This window comes from Sinocyclocheilus grahami, unplaced genomic scaffold (assembly GCF_001515645.1).
Source record: "Sinocyclocheilus grahami isolate Dianchi unplaced genomic scaffold, SAMN03320097.WGS_v1.1 scaffold878.1, whole genome shotgun sequence".
NCBI classification, from domain to species: domain Eukaryota; kingdom Metazoa; phylum Chordata; class Actinopteri; order Cypriniformes; family Cyprinidae; genus Sinocyclocheilus; species Sinocyclocheilus grahami.
In genome coordinates, this window is record NW_015506057.1 from 86,249 (window position 1) to 112,291 (window position 26,043).

General features: G+C 38.3%; 1 protein-coding gene and 1 pseudogene across 1 annotated transcript in view; both read right to left on the minus strand.

Moving 5' to 3' along the window:
* Nucleotides 1-1,169: 1,169 nt before the first annotated feature.
* On the minus strand, nucleotides 1,170-24,192 carry LOC107563526 (vitellogenin-like; annotated as a pseudogene).
* An 85-nt stretch (nucleotides 24,193-24,277) lies between these two features.
* LOC107563537 (uncharacterized) overlaps nucleotides 24,278-26,043 on the minus strand; it is a 4,587-nt gene continuing 2,821 nt past the window's right edge. The window contains exons 2-6 of the mRNA XM_016248439.1: nucleotides 25,484-25,825; nucleotides 25,167-25,397; nucleotides 24,730-25,056; nucleotides 24,519-24,560; nucleotides 24,278-24,342 (exon numbers count right to left, since the gene is read on the minus strand). Of these exons, the coding sequence (XP_016103925.1) occupies nucleotides 24,278-24,342; nucleotides 24,519-24,560; nucleotides 24,730-25,056; nucleotides 25,167-25,397; nucleotides 25,484-25,825 (1,007 nt within the window). The remainder of the gene's footprint in view (nucleotides 24,343-24,518; nucleotides 24,561-24,729; nucleotides 25,057-25,166; nucleotides 25,398-25,483; nucleotides 25,826-26,043) is intronic.

A 26,043-nucleotide genomic window follows, 5' to 3' on the forward strand; every position in this document is an offset into this window, starting at 1 on the left:
ACTCCACTTATCTTTTATAGGGTTGAGGTCAGGGGACTGGAATGGCCATGGCAGAACCTTGATTTTGTGCTCAGTGACCCATTTTTGTGATGATTTTGATGTTTGTTTTGGATCATTGTGCTGATGATCCAACCATGGCCCAATATAAGATGCCTAGCAGAAACAGTTACTGTAGATTTTTTTATATGTTGGAATTTCATAGGATCCATGATGCCATGTCAAGGACCTCTAGCAGAAAAATAGGCCCAAAACATTAAAGATCCAGCAGTACATTTAGCTATGGGCATGGTTTTTTTTTGTTTTTCATCTGGCCGTAGAACACAGTCCCATTTGAAGTTCCAGTAGTGTCTGGCAACTGAATATGACTGAGTTTGTTTTCGGATGAGAGGAGATAATTTTTTTCTTGAAACCCTCCCAAACAACTTGTAGTGATGTAGGTGCTGTTTGATAAATAGGCGTTCTGACCCCAAGTCTCAACTAATTTCTGCAGTTTTGTTGGCCACTCAAACTATCCACCTTTCCGTGCATTAGGACAATAGACACATGTCAACTTCCAGGCAAATTCATAACATCTCCAGTTGATTGGAACGTCTCAATTATTTCCCTGATGGTGGAAATGGGAATTTTCAATGTTTTACCTATTTTGTTAACAGCCACTTTCTATTTTGTGAAGCTCAAAAATCTTTTGCAGCACACCAGAATTATATTCTTTGGTTTTTACTATTGTTATGGATGATTAAGAGAATTTGGCCTTTGTGTTACCTTACATTTATACTCTCATGCGAAACAGGAAGTGATGGCTGGACAATTTCATGTTTGTAGTCACCCTGGTGTGTTAAAAAATTTAAGATTAATGGGAATATCCTTAATAGATATTTTATTCGTAATAATTTCTAGGGGTGCTAATAGTTGTGGCCAATATGTGCCCACCCCCTCCCTCCCTCCCCAGATTTATTTATTTTTACAGCCTTCTTTACTAAGAGCCTTCATTTACCAAGAGAGCTACTAATTCTGACCTTAACTGTGTATTTGGTATGGTCTCTAATATACCTCTATAGAAATTCAAACTGCTGTAGTTTATTAATATTATTATTATTTTGAACCTTGTTGTGAAGAGTGCAAAAACTGTTATGAGTATTACTTAGTGTTATAAAATGAAAGCAGTTAACTCAATTTCACTTGCAGTATATTTATTAGCATTAGACTGCATTACATTACATACTGTACATGACAACAATGATAATGTGTTCAATTAAACTGTCAAGGAGTTCTCCATGAACACAGCTCCCATTCTCTTCTGAAAATGTCAAATGTAATGTCTTATTCTTCCTTGATATGTTTTTGGATCCAAGAGAGAATGTCCTCATCGATTTGAATGGAAAGGGTTCCGTCTGGATTGATAGGAACAGCGATGGGAAGAGGAATATCCATTCTTGACAGTGTCATCTAGTACAGCGGGAACAAAAACAATTAGTTGTATTTTCTTGTTATATCTCTGTGTGAATCATACTTTAAAGGAAACTATTTCACCTCTGGAATCCTAGCAATGACATTCAGGGACCTTTGAGATGGCAAGGCCGCAGTCAGTTCGATCTTTTTCTCACTGTTCATTACTCTTTCAATTCTGAAGCCTGCCTGGAGAGCCGCCGTAGGGATGTGCTTAGACAGCCTAATTGGAACGTTGTACACAGATAATAACTATTACATCAGTGTCGCTTTCTACATTACTCCATACATTTGTTGTTCAGTGTTTATGAACATTACTTTTTGGCGTAGGTGGTGACAATTATTGGCAGCCTCTCCCATTCCACCTCTAGACGTGCAGCAGGGAATTCGCCCAGTACACCAGCCTCAGCTTTAGCAATGACTGCATACTGTTGGCACTCTGGACCCCAAGCAACCCTGGCCTGGAAAACAAATTTGTACTTACTTTGATATAAGAAATAAATCCAGACATTTTTTTTTAAATTGCACTTCCAGGCTTACGGTGACTTTGTGCTTGCTCAACACGGCACCGTCAGCACAGATCTTCAGGTTATCATTTTCAGCAATGGAGGAAACGACTAGCTGCACTCTTGCATTTGGCTTGTCAAAGTAAGCAGCAAGCTGGTAGCCCAGCAGCTTGTGGTCAACTCTCACAGCACGGGCAATGACAGCAAAAACAGGTGGAACAGCATTTCCGAGGAACTTGGCCTGAAAGCATAACCCATTAGAAACAATTTAATGGGATATTACCTTTGGGTTTTATTATGAACAAACAAATGGCACTAATTTATTCACCTGTTTCTGGATTTTCTCAAAGCTAGATGCAGTGCTTCCACTGCTAACTGCCTTTGAGGCGCCATGGGATGCCATGTACTGCAAGCAAAAATATGTTCAGTAATAAGCAATAGACAATAATAAACTAAGGTTGTAATATTGACAATAGTATTTTTTGGTAGTTACTCGATCTTTGTGGAATTTCCTGAAAGGCTCCATGATGGTGGCAGTCTGAAAATACATAAAATGACTGTGTAAATAAATATATTTATTAATGACATATACTGGCAACACACTACATACCACATCCTCACCTCAGTCATACGAGAGCTGGACATGGAGGAGCTTGAGCTGCTGCTGATGATACGGCTGCTGCTGCTGCTTTCAGAAGATACACGAACATTTTTATCTTCATTCTCCAGGATTTCCCTCAGTTTCAAAAGGAAGGCCTTTCCTTCTGGAGTCTCCTCATCAATGAGACTGATTTGTTTAAGGAGCCTCTCAGCAGCTCTAGGACCAACTTGGACTTCAAGCTCGAGTCTTTCAACTGCAGGACCTTCAGCTAAAGCCAAAACAACAGACTGTTAATTATCATTTTATCTGAAAATCCTTTCATGAATATTATCTCTTTTTGTAAGTATACCTCTTGCCACAGAGGCACGGGCTGAGTGCTGTCCAATTATGTAGAACAGGGGAGCATTTCTGATAAAAGCAGCATTGTGAGAGTGCACCTCAATGCATCCCTTGATTTCAATGTATGGGACAGCAAGACAGAGAGTCTTATGGAATGGAGCAGCAGCTCTCACAGGAGCCTCAGGTGGCATCTCAGAGAACTGGAAAGAAAAACAAAATATCAAAACTTTCCACTATGGAGCTTGAACCAAAGCTTGCTTCATGTGTATTTATAGCTTACCAAATCACCAGCATAAGATGTCTGGGAGTTTTGCAGGGACAACTCAGGTACCAAGGGAACAATCCTCTCAGCAGTGGGATCTTCAATGTTTCTGACCACAGCAAGTGTCTCAAAGCTGTCGGAATGAGAAAAGTAAAGGACATTTCACAAAAGAGCAGTTACAACGAATTACCTTTTTTTTCTTCGCTGACATCACAAAGATTTCATTACCTCACAGCAGCAATATGTTCAGGAACCTCAACAGGCAGAGCCTCCATCTTGTAGTTGCCCTTGAGAATGTCTGCTCTTGCAGCCACTTTTCCAGGAGTAATTGTACGGATTGTTCCTCTCGCCATAACAGCAGCTTGGATCAAGGCAGTGTTCACTCCCATCACAGCAAAGGTCTGGAGAGCAACACTGAAATAAGAATAAGGGAGATTTGTTTGTAAAACTGTTGCTGTGCACTTTATATCTTATCTTCATGAATGTAGCTGCAAAAGTGTACCTTGGTCTAGCTTCAGCTTGGAGTTGAACATCAGTCTTCTTAAGCTGTTCAAGAGTCATGGTCTCAATCTCCTCAGGGAGAGGTCGTGTAATGGTGGCCTGAACAAGAATGGTCAATAGAACAACATCAACCTAAGAAGTTACACCCTCACATCTGAGTAAAGGATCTAAAAATTCTAATAAAAAAAAAAAACATACCATTGACACTTGCAACAGCAACAGCAGCAGTGTACAAACTGAGCTCCATGGGCACACCAATTGCGGTTGGCAAGATTCTGCGCACTTCAGCCATGAGCAGGGGTTTGGCATACTGCAAGGCAATTCCTTCCTGCAATGCTTTAAGTGCCGCCTTTAACAGTTCACGTGGTTTAGGTCCAGTCACAATCTGGGTATAGTGTTTATGAGAAACTTAATTCTAATTGTGAGAATTTTATGTCAGACAGATCTCAAAAAGATATGGTAATGATAGACTGGACATAAACTACAACACAATACCGGTATTGCTTCTTCAATGACTGTCTTGTCAACATTGACAAAAGCCACTTCTTGTCCAAATAATTTGATGTAGGCTGAAGCCAATGGCTGATTGGTTGGCAAGGCCTTCTAGTTTGCAAGCTTGAGGGGTTAAAGAGAAGTAATATATTTTGCCTGTCATGTTTATAATATTTCTTAAAAGTAGAAAATTATACAGTACACTGGATATGAAAACTTACTGCTCTCAGGGTGCGCTTAATCTTTGTGATACGGTCAACACTTTCATCTGCAGCAGGAGATTGCAGAAGAGCCTCCTGGAGTCCTTCAGTTCTCACACCAATCTGTTTGAGAGAATCAAATGTGTGAAGGCTGAAAACATTTAAAACCGTGAATAAGAAAAAAAAAATACAAATCTTGGTTGCCCCACCTCAAGAACATCAGCAGCCGCACCAGCCAGGTAAGCACGTGCTTTAGCTACTACAGCTCTGGGCAGGATGGCGGCAGCATCATTGATCATGTAAGCACTACCAGCAGCTCCAACCATAAGAGTAGCTGCACATGAACAGAGGCTAAATGCAGTTATTCCATATTTCAGTGTCAGGAAGTTTTTATACACATTTTTAGAAACACCCAGAACATAAGTTTTTAGTTCTCTTATAAAAATTGTAAGACTTACTATGATAGAAGTCCAGCTGAAGGGCTCTGCTGAAATGGAAGCTAAGCCTGTCCAGCTTGGGGCTCATGAGCTTGATGGCAACATTAGCTGCACCAGCACTGAAATTGGACAACCATGACTACCTCTGGCATGTGCTCATACAATGTGGTAAAGAAAAATATATGAACAATTTGTTGTACTTACACAGCTGCCATATCAGGAGCAGTGATTCTGGTCAAGGACTTGATATGAGAATAGGCGAAGCTCGCAACATGCATATTAGTCTCAAGCTTCAAAGCACCAACAAGACTGGAGATGAGAGCCACTGATGGCTTGGTCTCAAACAACACAATACAAGCAACCATGCGCACTTCGGGATGGAGAGCTCTGTCCAATACAAGCTGTAGGGCCACTGGCTGAACCTGAATCAGAAAACAAGGTTGTTTATTTTTGGAATAAAATGTGCATAATCATATTTTTATTAATTTCTACAATGTCTGACACTTACAAGTTTGGGCTCCTTCTTGGCAATGTTCCTCAGGGCCAAGATGGCATCAACCTGTATCCTAAGGGGCAAAGAAGTAGCTGCAGTTCTCAGTCCAGGTAGGAGCTTCATCATGGGTTTAAGACTAGCAGGATGACCAGCATTGCCGAGGACTTTAAGAGCCAAAGTGATTTCAGGAATGTCATTCTTGGAAATGGCCTCTGCAGCAATCTCATGGATGGGCTGAAGAGTTTGAGGCACATATAATTAGACAAATATTAAAAAGAATGTCCCTGTCAGAAATGTATGGAAGGCTTGAGGTGTTTACCCTGAGGAGCTCAGCAGGGCAAGTGGGAACTGCAACACAGTGCTTGGCAATCATGGAACCATATCCAAGCATTACGACTTCACGCAGAGCTGGGATTGTGGCGATTTTCTCGTGCAAAGCCAAACTCTGTTTGAGAAGATGTGGAACGATTATTTAAGGCAACATTTAAAGAACAGCGTTTTGAGTGTAGTTAGATGTACCCACAGCTGTCAACTGGATGGTTTCCAGATCAGCAGTGACCATTTGCAGAGCAACCACAAGAGCTTGAATGAACTCTGGAATGGTAAATTCACCAGCCAGGAACTTCTCCTTTAATAATTTTACAATGACTGGTGTGCCAACAGCAGGAAGAGCATCCAGAATCCAGCGCCTAACAGATTCATTTATAAAAATGTATTCATTATAAAAACTGCCCTAGTAGTATATTCTTATTAACTTATTGTTCACAAATTGTACCTGTAAACTGGTTTGTCCTTGAACTGAGCCCAGATAGCCTCGATGTTTTCTAAGGTGGCAACACGCAGAAGCTGGATGAGCTGAATAAACTTAAGGGGAGCATCATCATGGACCATGGCCACATTGTTTGCAGCAAGGTGCTTTAGGACTTCAATAATCTAGAGAAAGTAGGAGCAACACTCAGTTGATGTCTTCAACATGGATCAAAGGCTTTGTCTCAGAGATTTTTTTAAAGGTTTTTAAGGAATGAATTATACCTGGGCTGGGGCATCACTGATCTTCATGAGTTGAACGGGAGTCTGAAGAATCTCAGTTGCAAACTCATACGGCAGGGATCCACGGGCCAAGTAATCAGCTTTGATTGGAACAACAGGGGTCTTCTCAATCTCAACAAAAGCCAAGGTTTGTCTGAAATTTTCAACTCAATTAAGTTTCAGTTTTAAACTTAAAGTTAATGCGGTATGTTAGGAATATTGTTAGTTCATATTTTTAATAGAAATGTCATAGATGATCAATCATACTTTGCTTCCATCATTGCCGCACCATGGATCTCATTTAAGGGTGAAAAATGATGCACTTCTTCAACTGTTGCCTCAGCGATTAGTACTCCGGCGGCAGCTGGTTTCATGATGTAGTTGTAAGTTGCAGTTTCAATCAGACTCGTGACCCTCTGTTGAGAGAATAGTATGGGACCATTTGACTTCTGGCATTTTAATTGAATAAATATTTCAGTTCTTTCCGGTCTTCTTCATTACCTCTGTGCATTCAGCACACCTCTCAGTGTATGCCAAGCCAATGTCCTTTATGATTCTCTCCTGGCAGTGGCTCAGATCCTTAGACTTGGTGACAATAATGTGGTTGGCCTTTGGATCCTCATTGATGACATAGTGGGTCCTGCACACTCCCTGAACTCCAGCCTTGAAGGACAAGTGAAAAAAATGGCAGAGTGCAGAACTCAAAATAAATTTTAAAAATGTAATAGTGTCAGTTTGTATGTCTTATGCAAAAAAAGTTAAGAGAAAAGCTAACATTAGTTCTTTATTACATATAAATGTATGCAGTTTTTTTTTGCAGGTTTTGCACCTGTATATTATAGGGTATATATTTCTACACAGGGAGTAACATTTTTGTGACTGGGTTCACAGGATTGTGATGTAAAGAATACGTACAATTACCTAAGGATAAAGATGAAAAGTTATGATTTTATAAATGTTACAATTGCTGCTTTTAATCATGTAATAAAATTATATATATTTATAATTCTTTTTAATTGGCTCAATGCAAATTTGTATATATTTCATACACTGGACATATTCAAGCCCTGTCCATCTACGGTGATCACTCAAAACAGGCGTCAGCAACCCTGTTACATGTGTCATCAGTAAAGGGATAGTTCACCCAAAAATGAAAATTTGATGTTTATCTGCTTACCCCCAGGGCATCCAAGATGTAGGTGACTTTGTTTCTTCAGTAGAACACAAATGAAGATTTTTAACACAAACCATTGCAGTCTGTCAGTCTTATAATGGAGGTGAATGGGAATCACGGCTTTGAGAGTAAAAAAAACATACACAAACAAAACCAAATTAAACCCTGCCGCTCGTGATGATACATTGATGTGTAAAGACACAAAACGATCGGTCTGTGCAAGAAACTGAAAAACGATATAAATACTGTTCAGTGATTGGTTTGTGTTAAAAATCTTTGTTTGTGTTCTACTGAAGAAACAAAGTCACCTACATCTTGGATGCCCTGGGGGTAAGCAGATAAACATAAAATTTTAATTTTTGGGTGAACTATCCCTTTAAGAAAGGAAATGTCTATTATATGTTCCTACTTTCATTTATTTTAGAAGGGTTGAAGCCTATTCTGCATGAAAACTGTTTTTCTTAAAACGGGAGAGACAATTAGAAATTGCTCTGTTATTTGGATAGTCCTCAAGGAAGGGTGCTCCACTGTCCTGTGGGTTGCACTAAGCAGTTCAGTTCTATTGATTAGCCCAGTCTCATTTGCACTGATGGTAGTATTGCATTGGGGATTGCTCTGCTGTCTTGTAGCTTCAAAGTACTCTCAAAGTACACAATGTTGACAGATTTGGCATAAGACTATTAGTTTTAGGTTAGGTTACCCTGGCTCATGCCATCAAAACTTGTTAAAGTCAATATTAAAGAAAGGACCATATCACATTCACATTTTAAAATGTATATATGAGTGGGGCGGGGCTGAGAGCCGTGAGAGCGGAGTGAGGCTGGTGGAGTAAATGATAATGAGTAAATGATAATGAGAAATGATAAATAACACCTGCACCACTCACCGGTCTTGAGTCCCATGGAGGAGCTCCGGAAGACTTAAAGGAGGAGTGACGACAGTGCAAGAAGAGAGAGGACCAGGCCTTAGACATTTTAGTTGTGCTTTTGTTTATGTTTATGTTTATGCGGCAGTCATCCATGAGGGACTGCCACTTACTTTTGTTGTTGTTTATTTTGTTATTAAATTTATGTTAAATGTCTGCCAGTTCTCACCTCCTTCTTCCCCGATCTATGAACTTTGTTACAATATTATTCTTATTATGCAAGTAAAATATTTAGGACCGTGTCTGTGCTTGTGACAGCCATTCAGCATTGTTATGATATGATTGACTTTTAGCACTTTTTTGTAGATGGCAATCATTTCCAATCATTTAGTCTGCTTAAACACGCCACTCCACAATTGACTGCAAGCTCGCATTTATTTTTTATTAGAACACCCACATTTCAAAATCCATGGATGGATGGATGAAAACCAAGTCCACTTTTTTTTTCTTCTTTTTTGGTAATTTGTTACATATGCATGTACATCAAACTTGATACAAAAAAAATCTGTCTCTACTTACAGTACTTTTCATCATGAATTTAAAGTTTCTGCGGGACTTATTAAATGTATACATTTTAATTAATTTAATTCTGATTTTAATTCATTCCAATAAAAAATGGTATGAAATTAATGATTAACTTTATTCAATTTCTATTCATGCCAGTATTCAACATCTGCAACTCTATTTGTCTCAAACTTTGATACAGTATGCCCATATTTGTCTACCTATTACATTTTCATTTACATTTATACATTTAGCAAATGCTTTTATCCAAAGCGACTTACAATTGAGAGATACAACAAGCGATTCATCATAAAGAGGCAAGGGTAACACTTTACAATATGGGCGCAGCAATAAGCATTAATTCATTCTTAACTAATGCACAGATAATCATGAGTTAATGCACAACTAATTAAGAACTAAACCATTCATTAGTGATTACTAAATTAGCAAATAATAAAAAGTCTATCTGATTAATAGATTAAGTATTATATGAATTGCTATTAATTAAATGTGTCATCATGCATTAATTCCTTAACAACATATAGTATTAACTAATAGTGTAACTTAATGTGTTAATTATCACAATAAGTCAAAGCTATGCATTTCAACTTCCAGTTGTCTGCTTTAATTAATCAAATGACTGGCAAATATATCATTATGTTATGACTTGACTTGTTGAGGCACATGCCATTTAACTCATTAAGTAAGATGACATTTTGGTTTTGACATCCACACTGAACCATGGATTTAAATTTCCAGCCATCTACAACCAGAATTCCACTGTACTAGCTAAACGGGCATCCTGTGGCTTGTTGTTTATGGCACAGGAATATATCTGGTTGAAGCTTGAGTTCTGGAATTCAAAGGCAGGACACTGAGAACATGCGGCCAGACACTGGTATTTTGTAACACCTTGTCTACATTGGACACAAGCAGCGTGACACAACCAAAGACAACAAAACCCATTGTAATCAGTGAAATTGTTTTGGCGCGACGCTACACGGCACAATAAATCCCTGACAGTAAACTGATGCCCATTTCTGTTTCTGACTCTCTCCTAGCGCTTGCACTACTTCCAATACGAAGGACGAATGGATTTGGAATGGTCTATCATGTCCAGTAGTTCAGATTCTGTTGTGCTAATATTCGTGTGCAGCTCAACTTACCCATCCTTACAAATATTCTTGTAATTAATTTAAAAATGATTAATTAAAGCAGGCAACTGGAAGTTGAAATGCATAGCTTTGACTTGACCCTTTGTGGTAGTTAACACATTAGTTTACATTATTAGTTAATACTATATGTTATTAAGGAATTAATACATGATGACACTTTTACTTAATAGCAATTCATATAATTCTTAATCTATTAATCAGATAGACTCTTTATTGCTGATGTAGTAATCATTAATGACTGAATTAGTTCTTAATAAGTCGTGCATTAACTCATGATTATCTGTGCATTAGTTAAGGATGAATGAATGCTTATTAGTGCACCAGTATTGTAAAGTGTAACCGGCAAGTAAACATAGGAAGTGCTTGTAATACAAGGTTTCAGACATTGTTCAGATTAGTACAAGCTAGACAGGGAGGGATTAAGGAAAGAGAAAGTAAATGGTTTTTTTTTTCTTTTTAAATTAGGATGCAGTCAAATATTGATGAAAGAGATGTTTTCAGCTGTCACTTGAAAATTGTCAGGGATTCAGCATTCCAGATGGGGGTTGGAAGACCATTCCACCAGCACGGAACAGTGAATGAAAATGTTCTGGAAAGTGATTTTGTGCCTCTCTGTGATGGTAACATGAGGCGTCGCTCACTTGTAGATCTCAGGCTGCTGGAGTGGATATAGATTTGTACGAGTGAGTGTAAGTAGTGTTAAGTAGGGTGCTGAGCCCATGGCTGTTCTATATGCATGCATCAATATCTTGAACTTGATGCGAGCAGCAAACGGTAGCCAGTACTGGGAGATAAAGAGAGGTGTGACATGGGCCCTTTTGGGCTTGTTGAAGACCAGTCATGCTGCTGCATTCTGAATCATTTGTAAAGGTTTGATTGCACATGATGGAAGTCCAGTCAGAAGAGCACTGCAGTAATCCAGCCTAGAAATGCAAGGGCAAGAAGTTGTGCAGCATGCTCCATTAGGAAGGGCCTGATATTTCTGATGTTGTGCAATGCAAACCTGCATGATCGAGCCATTTTTCCAGTGTGATTTTTGAAAGTAAGCTGGTCATCATAGATTACAAGATTTCTGAACAAACTTGACCGAACTTTTTCAGGAAAATCAGGATTCACGAATCAAGAATCATCAAGATTCTTTGTCATGTTGGTTTTATTATCTTGAAAGTTGTTTGAGCAGTATAGCCAAACTAATTTCCATAATTTGGAATTTGAATCATTCCATAAAGCCTTACAAGGTAACAAAATATAAAAATAAAACATTTTAACTGTCCACAAGCAAAAATCGTGATATCGCACACCCCTACTTTCATCCATGCTGAGATGTCCACCAGGCAGCCTGAGATCCATGCAGCTATCATTGGATCATCTGGTTAAAATTACAGATACAGCTGTGTGTCATCAGCATAGCAATGGTAGGAGAAACCAAGTGCTTGTATGATGGGTCCCAGTGATGTAGTGTATATGGAGAAGAGGAAGGGTCCAAAAACTGATCCCTGAGGAACCCCTGTGACCAGTTGATGTGCTATATAATAAGAACTCTGAAAGACCTTCCTGTGAGATAGGATTCAAACCAGCACAGTGGAATCTCTTTGATGCCAAGTGATGAGAAGGTGGACAGAAGAATCTGATGATTTACAGTTTCAAATGCGGCAGAAAGATCCAGCAGAATGAGAACTGATTTGGAATCAGCTTTCACAATCCACAAGGCTTCAGTGACTGACAGTAAAGCAGTCTCAGTTGAATGGTCACTTCTGAAACCTGAATGGTTATTGTCCAGTTGGTTATTATGTGAAAGAAATTATACCTGGTTGAAAACAACTCGTTCAAGTATTTTCACTATGAATGGAAGGAGTTTAATGCAGGCTTTTTAAGCAGTGGGGTTCCCGAGCCTACTTGAATGTGGTGGGGAAATGTGTGAGTGCTGGTAAAAGTGTAGGAGAGATAGCTTGGAGAAGGTGTGAGGAGATTGGGTCTAGAGGACAAGATGTAGGATAGCTAGAGAGGAAAAGTTTAGATACTTCTGCCTCAGTGAGGAGACAGAAGGAGGGGAGGGGAGGTTTAGCAATGGATGCGGTTGGTTTGAGTTCTTGTATGTGTGGAGCTGAGAGCTGACTGCTGATGGTTTTAGTTTTGTTTGTTAGTTTTAAAGTTTAGAAATTATAATGTCAAGTGAATAATATCAAGTTAAAGATAATAATAATATAATAAGATAATAATAATGTCAAGTTAAAGATAATGTTAAGTAAGTGCTTATTTTTCAATGTTATTACAATGTATATTATTTAGGAAGAAGTATGCATGTTAATCGCTCATAATTGTGGCAAATTTAGAATATAATCTATTCCATTTTATTTGAAAAGTAATGCTACTACCTTTCCCCATAATTATTCATTTTTTTCTTGGGGAAACGTTTGTGTGAATCCCAGTGCAAGGGACAATGTACATTAAGATAACATTGCATTGGATTTAGGGTATATTGCTATACGGACTAACTGGTTTATTTTTCTTCTAAGCAATGTTTGCCTTTCTTGCTAACTGAATAATCCTGTGATTTTAGCCTTCAATCAAACATTTTTGACCATAAAAGTAATACTTAAGTCCTCAGAGGCCATTTCTCTTGACATATGCATTGAGACTCAGGATGGTGGCAATATCAAACTTGAATTAAAATATAGAAAGTAGGACCGATATGTAGATTGATTGATTACACAGATTAATACAACGGTCAAGAGATACTAATTCTGAGACTTGGTCCATAATTCTAAAAATCATTCAGAGTAGTATTTACTTGTTTAGTTTAGTGCTGGTGAATGTCTTAATATTCAGTATAGGAGATGAATATCTAGTGTCAGTTAGTATTTCACTGTGAATGCCCCTTATGTTCTATTTTCATGACTTAAAATATAAGAATCTGTCATCCCATTGCTGTGTGTGTTCCCCTCAGTATCTATGGTGGTTACAGCAGAAGTAGACAACAGTAGGAAATCATGCACCAGTTTTTAAATAAAAAAGAAAAATATTGAGCAGACAAATTTTGAGAATGCATGTTCAGATTTATTGAAATGAAGGCGTTAATTTACAAAATGTTAAAAAATGTTTTATTAAGTGCTACTGAACCAAGAAGTAGGTTTAAGCACACTGTTCAATGCAGCGACAGGCCACATGAGCATCTGTAGTCTCTCTCAAGTCTATACTCTTCTCATAGATTCCACCAAACATGTTGAGGTTGGAGTCTGGAACACAATATATATAAAAAATGGGAGCAACAATTATTAACCAAAATGAAATATTTTCCCTTTCAGCCTATGTTAATCATTTTGAATTTTAAGATGTAAAATCTGCTTTCTAAATCAAAACCATTTGAGGATTACTGGACTAGAGTCATATCAGTCAGCAAACAAGTAATCAAGTCACTTACCAGTGGACATACAGTGGTATCCAACAGTGACAGGTGTGGTTCTCATTGGTACACAGCCTGGCAGACAGCGCAACACAGGCTCAATGGAGTAACATTTAGATTCCTGTCCATTCAAAATTACCTGCTTCTCCAACTTCACAGATTCAAGTTTCATGCGGCATTCTGATAGAGAAAAGATATTTATTTTTTAAAATGCCTTTAAAACAAATGACATTTTTGTAATACACAGTGTCTGACAAATCTTACGGCTGGCATCACGGCAGCTGTCAGCAGGAAGCACCCATGAGTGGGCAAAGCTGACTGAACTCTTGGTCAGGTCTCCACTGGGTGTGGTGTACTCCTGTCTGATTTCTCCATCAGCCTTTCCACAGAGTCCACAAGTCTGTCCCTTCATCCAGTCCACAACAAGTCAAGTCATAACATAATGATATCTTTGCAAATCATTAGCTAATGATTAATTAAAGCAGACCACTGGAAGTTGAAATACATAGCTTTGACCCTTTGTGGTAGTTAACACATTAGTTTACATTATTAGTTAATACTATATGTTATTAAGGAATTAATACATGATGACACTTTTACTTAATAGCAATTCATATAATTCTTAATCTATTAATCAGATAGACTCTTTATTGCTGATGTAGTAATCATTAATGACTGAATTAGTTCTTAATAAGTCGTGCATTAACTCATGATTATCTGTGCATTAGTTAAGGATGAATGAATGCTTATTAGTGCACCAGTATTGTAAAGTGTAACCGGCAAGTAAACATAGGAAGTGCTTGTAATACAAGGTTTCAGACATTGTTCAGATTAGTACAAGCTAGACAGGGAGGGATTAAGGAAAGAGAAAGTAAATGGTTTTTTTTTTCTTTTTAAATTAGGATGCAGTCAAATATTGATGAAAGAGATGTTTTCAGCTGTCACTTGAAAATTGTCAGGGATTCAGCATTCCAGATGGGGGTTGGAAGACCATTCCACCAGCACGGAACAGTGAATGAAAATGTTCTGGAAAGTGATTTTGTGCCTCTCTGTGATGGTAACATGAGGCGTCGCTCACTTGTAGATCTCAGGCTGCTGGAGTGGATATAGATTTGTACGAGTGAGTGTAAGTAGTGTTAAGTAGGGTGCTGAGCCCATGGCTGTTCTATATGCATGCATCAATATCTTGAACTTGATGCGAGCAGCAAACGGTAGCCAGTACTGGGAGATAAAGAGAGGTGTGACATGGGCCCTTTTGGGCTTGTTGAAGACCAGTCATGCTGCTGCATTCTGAATCATTTGTAAAGGTTTGATTGCACATGATGGAAGTCCAGTCAGAAGAGCACTGCAGTAATCCAGCCTAGAAATGCAAGGGCAAGAAGTTGTGCAGCATGCTCCATTAGGAAGGGCCTGATATTTCTGATGTTGTGCAATGCAAACCTGCATGATCGAGCCATTTTTCCAGTGTGATTTTTGAAAGTAAGCTGGTCATCATAGATTACAAGATTTCTGAACAAACTTGACCGAACTTTTTCAGGAAAATCAGGATTCACGAATCAAGAATCATCAAGATTCTTTGTCATGTTGGTTTTATTATCTTGAAAGTTGTTTGAGCAGTATAGCCAAACTAATTTCCATAATTTGGAATTTGAATCATTCCATAAAGCCTTACAAGGTAACAAAATATAAAAATAAAACATTTTAACTGTCCACAAGCAAAAATCGTGATATCGCACACCCCTACTTTCATCCATGCTGAGATGTCCACCAGGCAGCCTGAGATCCATGCAGCTACCATTGGATCATCTGGTTAAAATTACAGATACAGCTGTGTGTCATCAGCATAGCAATGGTAGGAGAAACCAAGTGCTTGTATGATGGGTCCCAGTGATGTAGTGTATATGGAGAAGAGGAAGGGTCCAAAAACTGATCCCTGAGGAACCCCTGTGACCAGTTGATGTGCTATATAATAAGAACTCTGAAAGACCTTCCTGTGAGATAGGATTCAAACCAGCACAGTGGAATCTCTTTGATGCCAAGTGATGAGAAGGTGGACAGAAGAATCTGATGATTTACAGTTTCAAATGCGGCAGAAAGATCCAGCAGAATGAGAACTGATTTGGAATCAGCTTTCACAATCCACAAGGCTTCAGTGACTGACAGTAAAGCAGTCTCAGTTGAATGGTCACTTCTGAAACCTGAATGGTTATTGTCCAGTTGGTTATTATGTGAAAGAAATTATACCTGGTTGAAAACAACTCGTTCAAGTATTTTCACTATGAATGGAAGGAGTTTAATGCAGGCTTTTTAAGCAGTGGGGTTCCCGAGCCTACTTGAATGTGGTGGGGAAATGTGTGAGTGCTGGTAAAAGTGTAGGAGAGATAGCTTGGAGAAGGTGTGAGGAGATTGGGTCTAGAGGACAAGATGTAGGATAGCTAGAGAGGAAAAGTTTAGATACTTCTGCCTCAGTGAGGAGACAGAAGGAGGGGAGGGGAGGTTTAGCAATGGATGCGGTTGGTTTGAGTTCTTGTATGTGTGGAGCTGAGAGCTGACTGCTGATGGTTTTAGTTTTGTTTGTTAGTTTTAAAGTTTAGAAATTATAATGTCAAGTGAATAATATCTGCTGGAACTAAAGCTGTGGCTACTGGTGCTTTGAGAGTAAAATAATTTATTATGGCTAAAGAAACTGGAGTTCTTGTTCCTCTGATCGCCCTCTAGGATTTTCCTCAGTTTCTGCAGGACGGACTTGACCTTGGGAGTCTTCACGTCAGCAAAGCTGATTTCTTTAAGGAGCTTTTTAGCAGCTCTTGGGCCTAGTTGGACCTCTAGCTCTAGTCCCTCAACAGCAGGACCATCAGCTGTCAATAAATAGGTTATAAGACAACACATTTTCAATAACAAACATAGTTCTAGTGAAATTCTGAAGATTTGACTTCAGACACTTGCCTCTAACTATGTTAATATGTACTCCATGCTGCCCAATCATGTTATAAATTGTGGTGTTTTTGATGAAGGTGGCATCACAGGACATAACCTCCATGCATACATTAACTCCAATGTGAGGTACAACAGAACAAAGTGTTTTGTGAACTGGAACACTAGTCCTCAGTTCAGGTTCCTCGTCTGGTGACATAACAGTTTTAATGGTTTCTGATGACTATGTAGGGATGAATAAAACAAATTAGAATTATAAAGAAATTCATTTTTAACATTAATTAGGCATACAAATTCCTTATTATTTTACCAAATCTCCAGGTGAAATCATTGAGGTATATGCTTCTTGGGAATGTTTCAGAACTGCAGTCTCTGGTACAATGGGTGTAATTCTCTCTGCATTGACCGCCTTGATGTTTCCTGTTGCTGCCAAAGTTTCAAAACTAGTGTGGGACAAGAATCACAAAAAGCCACTTTAGTAATGAGATAGAGCATGGTGAAAAGATTGACCATGAGTCTACTCAAAATATTCTGTACCGTGCTGTCAAAGCATGCACTGGAAGTACAATAGGAAAACCCTTTATCTTGAAATTAGCCTTTGTGATGTCAAACTTTGCCTCCACTTTTAGAGGCAAAAATGTATGGATCTTTCCTTTCGCGATGGATGCAGCTTGAATAAAACCAGTATTCATTCCCATTACAGCAAAAGTCTGTAAGGTAATGCTTGGTGAAACTTCAGTGGTTAACTTCACATCTGTCTTCATCAGATGAGAAACACTGATGGTTTCAGTTAGAGGTGGTGTAATAATAGCCTGGACTGGACATGATGGCAAATTTAAAAAAAAAAAAGTTTAATTATTAAAGTGCATTCTCTATTAAATATTGTGCATTTGTATAAATGTAATTCCCTATTTCCAATCACTCTATAAATAGACTACTGCACTTTTGAAACTCTTACCCTTCAAATTACCAGCAGCCACTGCAGCAGCATACAAACTGAACTCCATGGATACACCAGCTACTGATGGGAAGATGCGACGCACTTCAGCCACCAGTAGGGGCTTGGCATACTGGAAGGCAGTGCCATTCTGCATTGCTTTAAGTGCTTCCCCTGCCAGCTCAGGTATATTGCCTCCAGTAGTAAGCTGTAGAAAAAATTTGATGGTTAGCTCCATTTTGAACGTTCTCAAAAGTTTAGGAGGACAACACAAATTAGTTAGTTTTTTGGTTCATATGAAGTGATATTACCACAATATACCTGTGTTGCCTGTTCAAGAACTGCTTTGTCGACATTTGCAAAAGCAATCTCTTGTCCAAGAACTTTCACATAGATCGAGCCCAGGGGCTGCTTCTTTGGCAGGGCTTTGAATGTTTTTAGCTGCAGCATGCCAAATAAACAACAAAAAATATGTAACTGTTAAAAAACACTCCATGAATTACATTTATAATATGCCACACTTACAACTTTTAGAACTTGTATTATCCTGGGCAGCCTGTCCTCATGCAGGAATGGCGATTTCAGAAGAGCCTCCTGAATTCCATCAGTTCTGACGCCAACCTGAAAGAAAGTAATTCAGTGAGGTCGGGTAGGAATTTAAGAAATTAATAAAATAAAGAAGTACTCGATTTTTCCTGTATCTTATTTACTCACCTCAAGAACATCAGCAGCAGCTCCAGCCAGGTAAGCACGTGCTTTAGCTACTACAGCTCTGGGCAGGATGGTGGCAGCATCATTGATGATGAAAGCACTACTGGCAGCACCTACCATGAGAGGAACTAAACAACGGAACTAATCAGTAAGTTTTTTTAGAGGAAACATCACCTGGCATGCAATACCTTTGGAGATCAACAGAACTTTCTTACCTTCATAACCATCCAAGAGAAATGCTTTGCTGTAAGGAAAGCTAAGTTTGTCCAGATTTGGGCTTAATATCTTGATGGCAACCCTGCTGGCCGCGGCACTGAAAAAGACCAAGGTGGATTGTCGATGTTGAAGTTTTAAACATCAATATGTTGGAACACATTTTGGCTTTTGTTAGCATAATCTCACATTAGAGCAAACTCAGGGTGTGTGCTCTTTGTCAAGGCTTTCATGTGCGAGTACACAAGACTGGCCACCTGTAGATTTGGTTCCTTCTGTAGAGCACGTGCAAGAGTAATAACCAGACCCATGCTTGGCTTTGTCTCAAAAAGCACAATCCACGAGACCATGCGCAGCTCTGGGTGGAGATCTTTGTTTACAAAAATCTGCAGAACTACATTCTGGACCTGAAATGCAAAATTAAATTCAAATACCCTTACCCAAACGAAGTATGCTTCAAGTTTATTTTATTAAGTATACCTAAGTTCAAGTATATTTTTAAGTATACTTTATGTAGTAAGTATACAAATATCAGTGTACTAGTAGTATACTTGTAAGTGTACTATTTCAATACTCCTTGGGACTAAATTGGCCCACTTTCTAGTTTATAAAAGTATACTTTTAAGTGTACTTTAAGTATAACAGTAGTAAACTTTGAGTACACAACTAGTTTACATCTATTTTTTAGTTTGTACTGCAGCTATACTAAAAGTGAACTAATAGGTCTACTGAAACCTTGAAGTATAGTCTCAGTAAAGTACTAGTTTAGTAGTTTTATACTGCAAGTATACTCCTAAGTTTTCTTTAAGTGAACTTTACATCATACTTTAAGTATACTACTATGTCCCTATTTAGGTATTAATTTGTATATATTTTGTTATATGAATATCTGAACATACAAACATGAAAAAAACAGGGTAAACAAAAACATTTTATTCTAGCTTCATGCATTATTTTTTATAAACACTTGAATGTGGGTAGGTTTCATTAAATAAATAAAATAAATAAATAACATTTTGAACAAAAAGCTGAAAAAAGATTATGAATTGGATTCAGAGTGATAATCAAAACGTAGATGGAGTCGATCAACACCCCAAAGCTTGACAGTCATTACCTATTCATGGGTCGACATTTTATTCCATAACCTTACACAGTTTTGATGCTGTTTTATGTCTGGGGCCTGTACCATGAAGCCAGATTAGCTGGCTAGCCAGGTACATTTCAGTTTAGTTTGCGCCAATCCTGGGTTTTAGGTACCATGAAAGTGGCTTGGCTTTTAACGGCCTTCATTGCCTTGGTAACTTACACTCCACGGCTAACCTGCTCCGGGGCAGGTTATGTTCTGGGTAAGAGATCTCAAACTGAAATTGGACCAATCAGATGTGAGCAAAGTGACACATGTCTGACGCAAAGAAGTCACTCCCCCAGTTTCTCTTGCTCCAAATTAAAGGTCACTAGTACTAAAAAAAATAATAATAATTGTCTGGGTTTAATGATAATTACTTAGTTATTTTATATGATTTATATAATTATATGATTTATATTATTATTAATCCATTACACACAAGCACTTTTAGTTTAACAGTTATTATAAATAATTTATTTTAAATGAATGTTAATATATACAGATTGTATGTATAAATAAGCTGTAGAATCAATAGATAACGCTTTTTAAAAATGACTACATGTGACCTTACATGTTCGAATCTATATTGCTGTATATTTTCAACTATATACACTAACTTAACAAGTTTCACTTGTGACTGCACTGATAGAGCAAGATCATTTATTTTATTTGTCCACTTTCATTAAAAAGTACGTTTTTTAAATTGTAAATGCATTTCAATTCATCACATTCTTCAATCTCTTAACCTTTAGCAAAACCTTAACCTTTAAGCAAGGCTCGTCATTGGCTGTTTGCCAGTGATGTCATGCATTCATGTACACATGCTCCACAAACTCAGGATCAAAGCCTGAGTTGACAAAGAAAGTTGATGATCAGCATCATGGTACCAACAAAGCCGGATTGGAGTGGTTTGGTTTTGTCAACTCGAAACTAATCCTGTAGCTCTGTATTTGTTCAACTACCATCATGGCACAGGCCCCTGATCATGTTAGATTACATGTGGAAGCATCTGTTGTTTTGGTTTCTTCTTCGCTTGTGTTTTGGAAATTCTGTACAGAAGGTGTATAATAGCGCCCCTACCGGATAACAATGAAAACATGGATTCCCGAAGCATAAGTATCGCTCAAATATATTTAGACTTTTTCTAAGTATAGAATGTCATTTTAAGTATATTTCTAAAGGGGTCATATGATGCTGCTAAAAAGAACATTATTTTATGTATTTGGTGTAATGAAATGTGTGTATGCGGTTTAAAGTAAAAAAAAACACATTATTTTCCACATACTGTACATTATTGTTTCTCCGCTATGCCCAGCCTTTTTGAAATGCGTCGATTTTTACAAAGCTCATCGGTCTGAAAAAGCGAGGTGTGCTGTGATAGGCCAGCTATCCAGTGCGTTATGATTGGCCGAATACCTCAAGCATGTGACTGAAATGTTACGCCCCTCACATACTTTGATGCCCTGTCTGGCCAGAGCGACGAGACATAAACATTAAAACCCATTACAAACGAGGCATTTGTTGCATCCAGTGGGGACATAATTACTGATTATAATGACTTATACTGTCTTTTTACGCGTTGCGTTGCATTGCATCGTGCAATAAACATAAAACTCTGTCTGCATTTGTGATCGGAGTTTGAATCATCAGTGGCAATGAAAAACACAGCGGCCTAGTTTTGGGCGGCATTATGCAAATCTTCCCAGATCTTTACGTAGGTATGTGGGGGCGTGTTAGAATGAGCCGTTTTAGGTAGGCGTGGTTAACTCTTAACTTTTATAAAGAATATCTCTTTGGTTTTGAGACTTTAGTGTTTGCAACTTTACAGATCTTCTTTATGCACCAAGAACTTGTAACACTCCAAAGAGAAAGGAAAAATTTAAATCACATCATATGACCCCTTTAAAAGAAGTATACTAATAGCACACTTGAATAAACTTCTTTTTCATAAGGGTAGTAAACCAGTGTTTCTTAACTCTAGTCCTTGGGACCTATATACCAGAAGGTTTTAGATGTGTTACTAATTAAAACACATAATTCAACTCATCAGTTTGTTGGTTTCTTAAACAGGGAGACATCTATAACCTTCTGGGAGGAGCTGAGAAACAAAAGTTAAAGTAACTCACAATCAGAATGACAAAGCAAAGCATGACTCAAAAATATCTGACTAACCAGTTTGGGTTCCTTTTTGGCAACAGCCTTCAGGGCCAAAATTGCACCCATTTGAACTCTCATGGGAAACAGAGGTATTTGGTTCCCAAATACTGGTAGAAACTTTGTGATGTATTTAATGCTAGCAGGGTGACCGGCATTGCCCAGCACTTTCAGAATCAAAATCATCTCTGAAGTGTTAGCTTTAGCAGTCGCCTTGATAACAATCTCATGGAAGGGCTTGAAAAAAAGAGGAAGTTGTCCACATTCCAAACAAAGTCAAGCAAAACAATTAGTGAATTATATTTTTTACCTTCAAAAGCTCCACTGGGCATTCAAGAGATCCACTGCAGTACCTGGCAATCATTGTCCCATAGCCAAGCATGGCAACCTTACGTAGAACAGGTGTTTCTTGAACTTTGTGACTCAAAGCTAGACCCTTTTTTGATTATAACATTTATAGAACAAGTTCAGACAATATTTGGCATGCTAAATAAGTGGTTTAAGCTTTGAGTCAATTATCACATACGAGTGTACGCACAGAGTACATCTTAATGGTGTCCAAATTAGCAGTGACCATATGCACAGTGGCCAGAAGGACCTGAGTGAACTCAGGGATGGAAAGTTCGCCTGCCAAGAATGACTTCTTGACGAATTTTAGAGCAGCTAAGGTGCCAACTGCAGGAACAGCATCTAAGATCCATTTCCTTAGAGGAGTAAAAATGAGTGACAATTTGCAAATAAATGTTTTAGACTGTTAAAGTGAATATTGAATATTTGTACCTGAAATTTGGTCTGGTTTTAAATTGAGACCAGATTCCCTCAATAGCATCCAGACTTGCAAAACGCATAAGCTGGATGAGCTGAATAAATTTCAGTGGAACATCTTCATGGACCTCTTCCAGTTTTTTGGTAGCCAGATGATTCAGAGCATCTACTACCTTAACGAATACCAGTAAAACAAAAAGAGAGAATTAAAATACTACTATAATTTAGGATAAAAACCTAACAATGCAGTCAATATATTTAATGTATAACAATAATAATAATATGAAATATGTCCTTACTTGAGCCTGTGGATTACTGATTCTCATGAGCTGAATTGGACTCCAAAGTGTCTCAGTGCTAAATTCATACTGTAAAGCTCCACGGGCTAAATATTCAGCACTGATTGGAATTATGGGAGATGCCATCATCTCCAGGAAGGTCAAGGTTTGTCTGAAATATTGAGTATATACTTGGGTTACCACATAAAAAAATGAAAACACAGATATACTTAATTCCATACGAGAGTGCATGAGCAAACGTCTTGCCTAGTTTCCATCTGGGTAGCGTCATGAATCTCATATAGATTTGTAAACTGATGAATCTCTTGGACTGTTGCTTCAGTAATCATAACACCAGTTGGTGTTGGCTTCATGATGTAGCTGTAGATTGCAGCTCCAGAGAGACTTTTTACCCTCTGTTAAATTATATAGTATATTTGAGTTTTTTAAGGTAACAGACCCTCTCTCAGTTGAAATCCCGGAATCTAAAGCATTGAGAAGAAAATATGACATGAAAATTTTGACCTGACCTTTTGACATTCAGTGCACTTTTCAATGTAAGTCAAGCCAACATCTTTAATTATCCTCTCATTGCAAAGTGTAAGATCCCTAGACTTGGTGATGGTGGTGTGGTTGCTTCCTTCATCTTCACTGATCAGATATTGGGTCTCGCAAATGCCTTGAACTCCATCCTACATCAGAATGAAGAGTCAGGTTTAATATCAAGATGCATATTATTGATAATCAAACTTCATTTCAGCCAGTCTCACCTCTTGAACCTGATAGATGTTCTGGGTCTTCTTGAGGTTGAGATGAAAGATGTTCAGAATTCCCCTGTGCAGGTTGATAACGGTAGTTGGGACCACAGAAGGTGCGAAAACCTTTCCAACCACACCGTTGGTGTACTCAAACTTAATAGGAATCTGAAGCTGAGCAGCCACTTCTGAGGTGAGCTTAGTAGCAACAAACGCATCTGTGGGCCAGATACCACTGTACTCGAACAGCTGAGGATTTGAGAGCTGAAACAAACAGGCAAACTTTGCATGATTATGTGCTTCTTTCCAATTATATCTCAGGTCAGTAACAGAACAAAGCTCCATGTTGTCTTTAAACTCTTCTGGCACCTTAAGCAGGAACGTATTCTCAGAAACAGCCCTGATGGAAACCTTGCTGTTGATCTTAATGCCAGCTTTGGCCAGACCTTCCTGGTGAAGACCACTGAAGAGCAAAGCCTCATATTTGTACACATAAGTCTGAGTGCCTGCCAAATCAGGAACTAAAAGTGCAAAATAGCATTTTAGATAAGTCACATAGTAAAATCTTATTTTGCCATTGGTAAACACACTAGTAGAATGATTAACCACTTTGCTTACCAAGATTCACATGCTGACTTGCTGAAATATCAGAGAAAGTTTCATGTTAATTTAATATAAAGTCCTACAGTGTCTATTTTGTCAAATTATGATATTTTTATCCATGCAAATGGTGACATTTAAAACAGCATTGCAGGCTACTTACCCACAAGGGCTATAGTCAAGGCCATAACAGTTCTCATGGTCAGCGGTTGTGCAAAAACACCATGTCCGTTTTAAAGTCAAGCTTTTGCTGGCAAAATACTGATCTCAAAATGTATGATTAACCAGTTGTTTAGCAGAACCAACCAATTGTGTTCCTACTCCCGCCAGCTCATTGGTCTAACAGGACAGTCCAGGGTAACCTGGACTTTAGTGCTTGACACTGATATAAAAATGGTAACTATAAAAAAAAAAATCAGATGTGAAGCAGAGGCATCAGGCATCTGACTGCATATTATACCGCCTGTTGCATTTCTACTTACCAAAAAACAAATGAATGGACATCAAATATTGATTTGTACTGCAATTATTTTATTATGCAATTAAAAAGAGTGATACATGAGAAAACCACAGTGTAGGAGCTTCTTGTTACCTGTGTATCTGAAGCACAGAATTAAAGTACTATAAAGCTGAGCTTAACAGTGAATTTGAGTGACATTGAAAATAAAAACTTGATATAATGGCACTCTAGTCTGTCTGTGAACAGTTTCCCACCGTTGGTGGCATTAATATCGTATCATTCACGGTTGATCAAATTCATTATGATTACCTGTAACAGTAAGAATGACTCCAGGTGATCCAGAGTATTTGCCGTTTGTCGTGTTAGTGATGAACCTGAATCGATATTCTCCAGAGTCGCTGATCTTGAGCTCTTTGATTCTCAGTTTGTTCCCCACATACTCCACACGACCAGCAAACTGATGCTCCTCACGCAGATCCTTAAAGTCACCAGGCCGAACGTAATGCCAGAATGTTTTATATACTGTATAACCAGAGGGATGTGAGTATGTGCAGGAAATGTCTACTGTTGAGCCCACCAAAGCACAGACTCTTCTAGAGGTGTAAATCACATCCCAGCAGCCACTCTTAGAAATGCCTGAAAGAGACACAGATTAACATGCAAAACTCACAGTTTAAATGTATCTGTTTAAATATACACATGTATGAACAAACAGCACCACACTGTGTGTATTATGTGAAACTCACACACAGAAGAGGAGGGATGTTCATTATGTGGATAAAGAGAACAGGAAAAGCTGCCAGCATCTCTGCCGACTGACACAAACATGTTGGGGGACTGTGTATATCTGAAATACTGTCTATTCTTCATCCAGTAATAGTGAACTCCAGAGGTCAAATCACAGGAAGAATCACAGATCACTTCTACTGTCTCATCTCTCAGGTCTGTAGATGCAGGATTCATCCTCACCTGCAAGACTGAATAGAGTAAAGATTAAGAAAACTTCATCACATGTCAAATGAAAACAGCTGAATCTCAGACCAGAATCTCGATTCAGTTTCACCTGTGACTGTTAGACTGACGGCCACTGAGCTGAGATGTTTAACTCCATCATTCATGATGAACATGAGCTGATATTCTCCAGAGTCTCGCTCTCTCACGTCTGATATTGTGAGATCTGATTGGTAATTACTGCTGATCTGTTTCACCCGTCCTGAGTAGTCTGAGTCTAAAGTCAAATCTTCAGGTTCTTTGTTTTTTCTCCAGTTTGTACTTTGTTTCTCACTGAACCAGAACACAGTGTTGATTTTGGAGTGAACGCACCTCAGTGTCACTTCTGTTCCCTTCACAGCACAAATACTCTGTTGACTACAGGTCACAGCGAGGCGGTCTAATGTTACTTGGCCTGAACAAGAAAATATTATTGAGATGAAACTTACATACAGTCAGAGGAAAGATCCTCTACTGCAACAATCCAGTGTTCATAATAGCAAATAATACTAAAATAATAGTGCATCCAGACTGATGAATCTGCTTCTGAAATATATATATATATACATCCAATCCATTTTTAATGAAAAAAGTATAAGTCATGTGAGTTACTTTAGACCAAAATTCAGACTG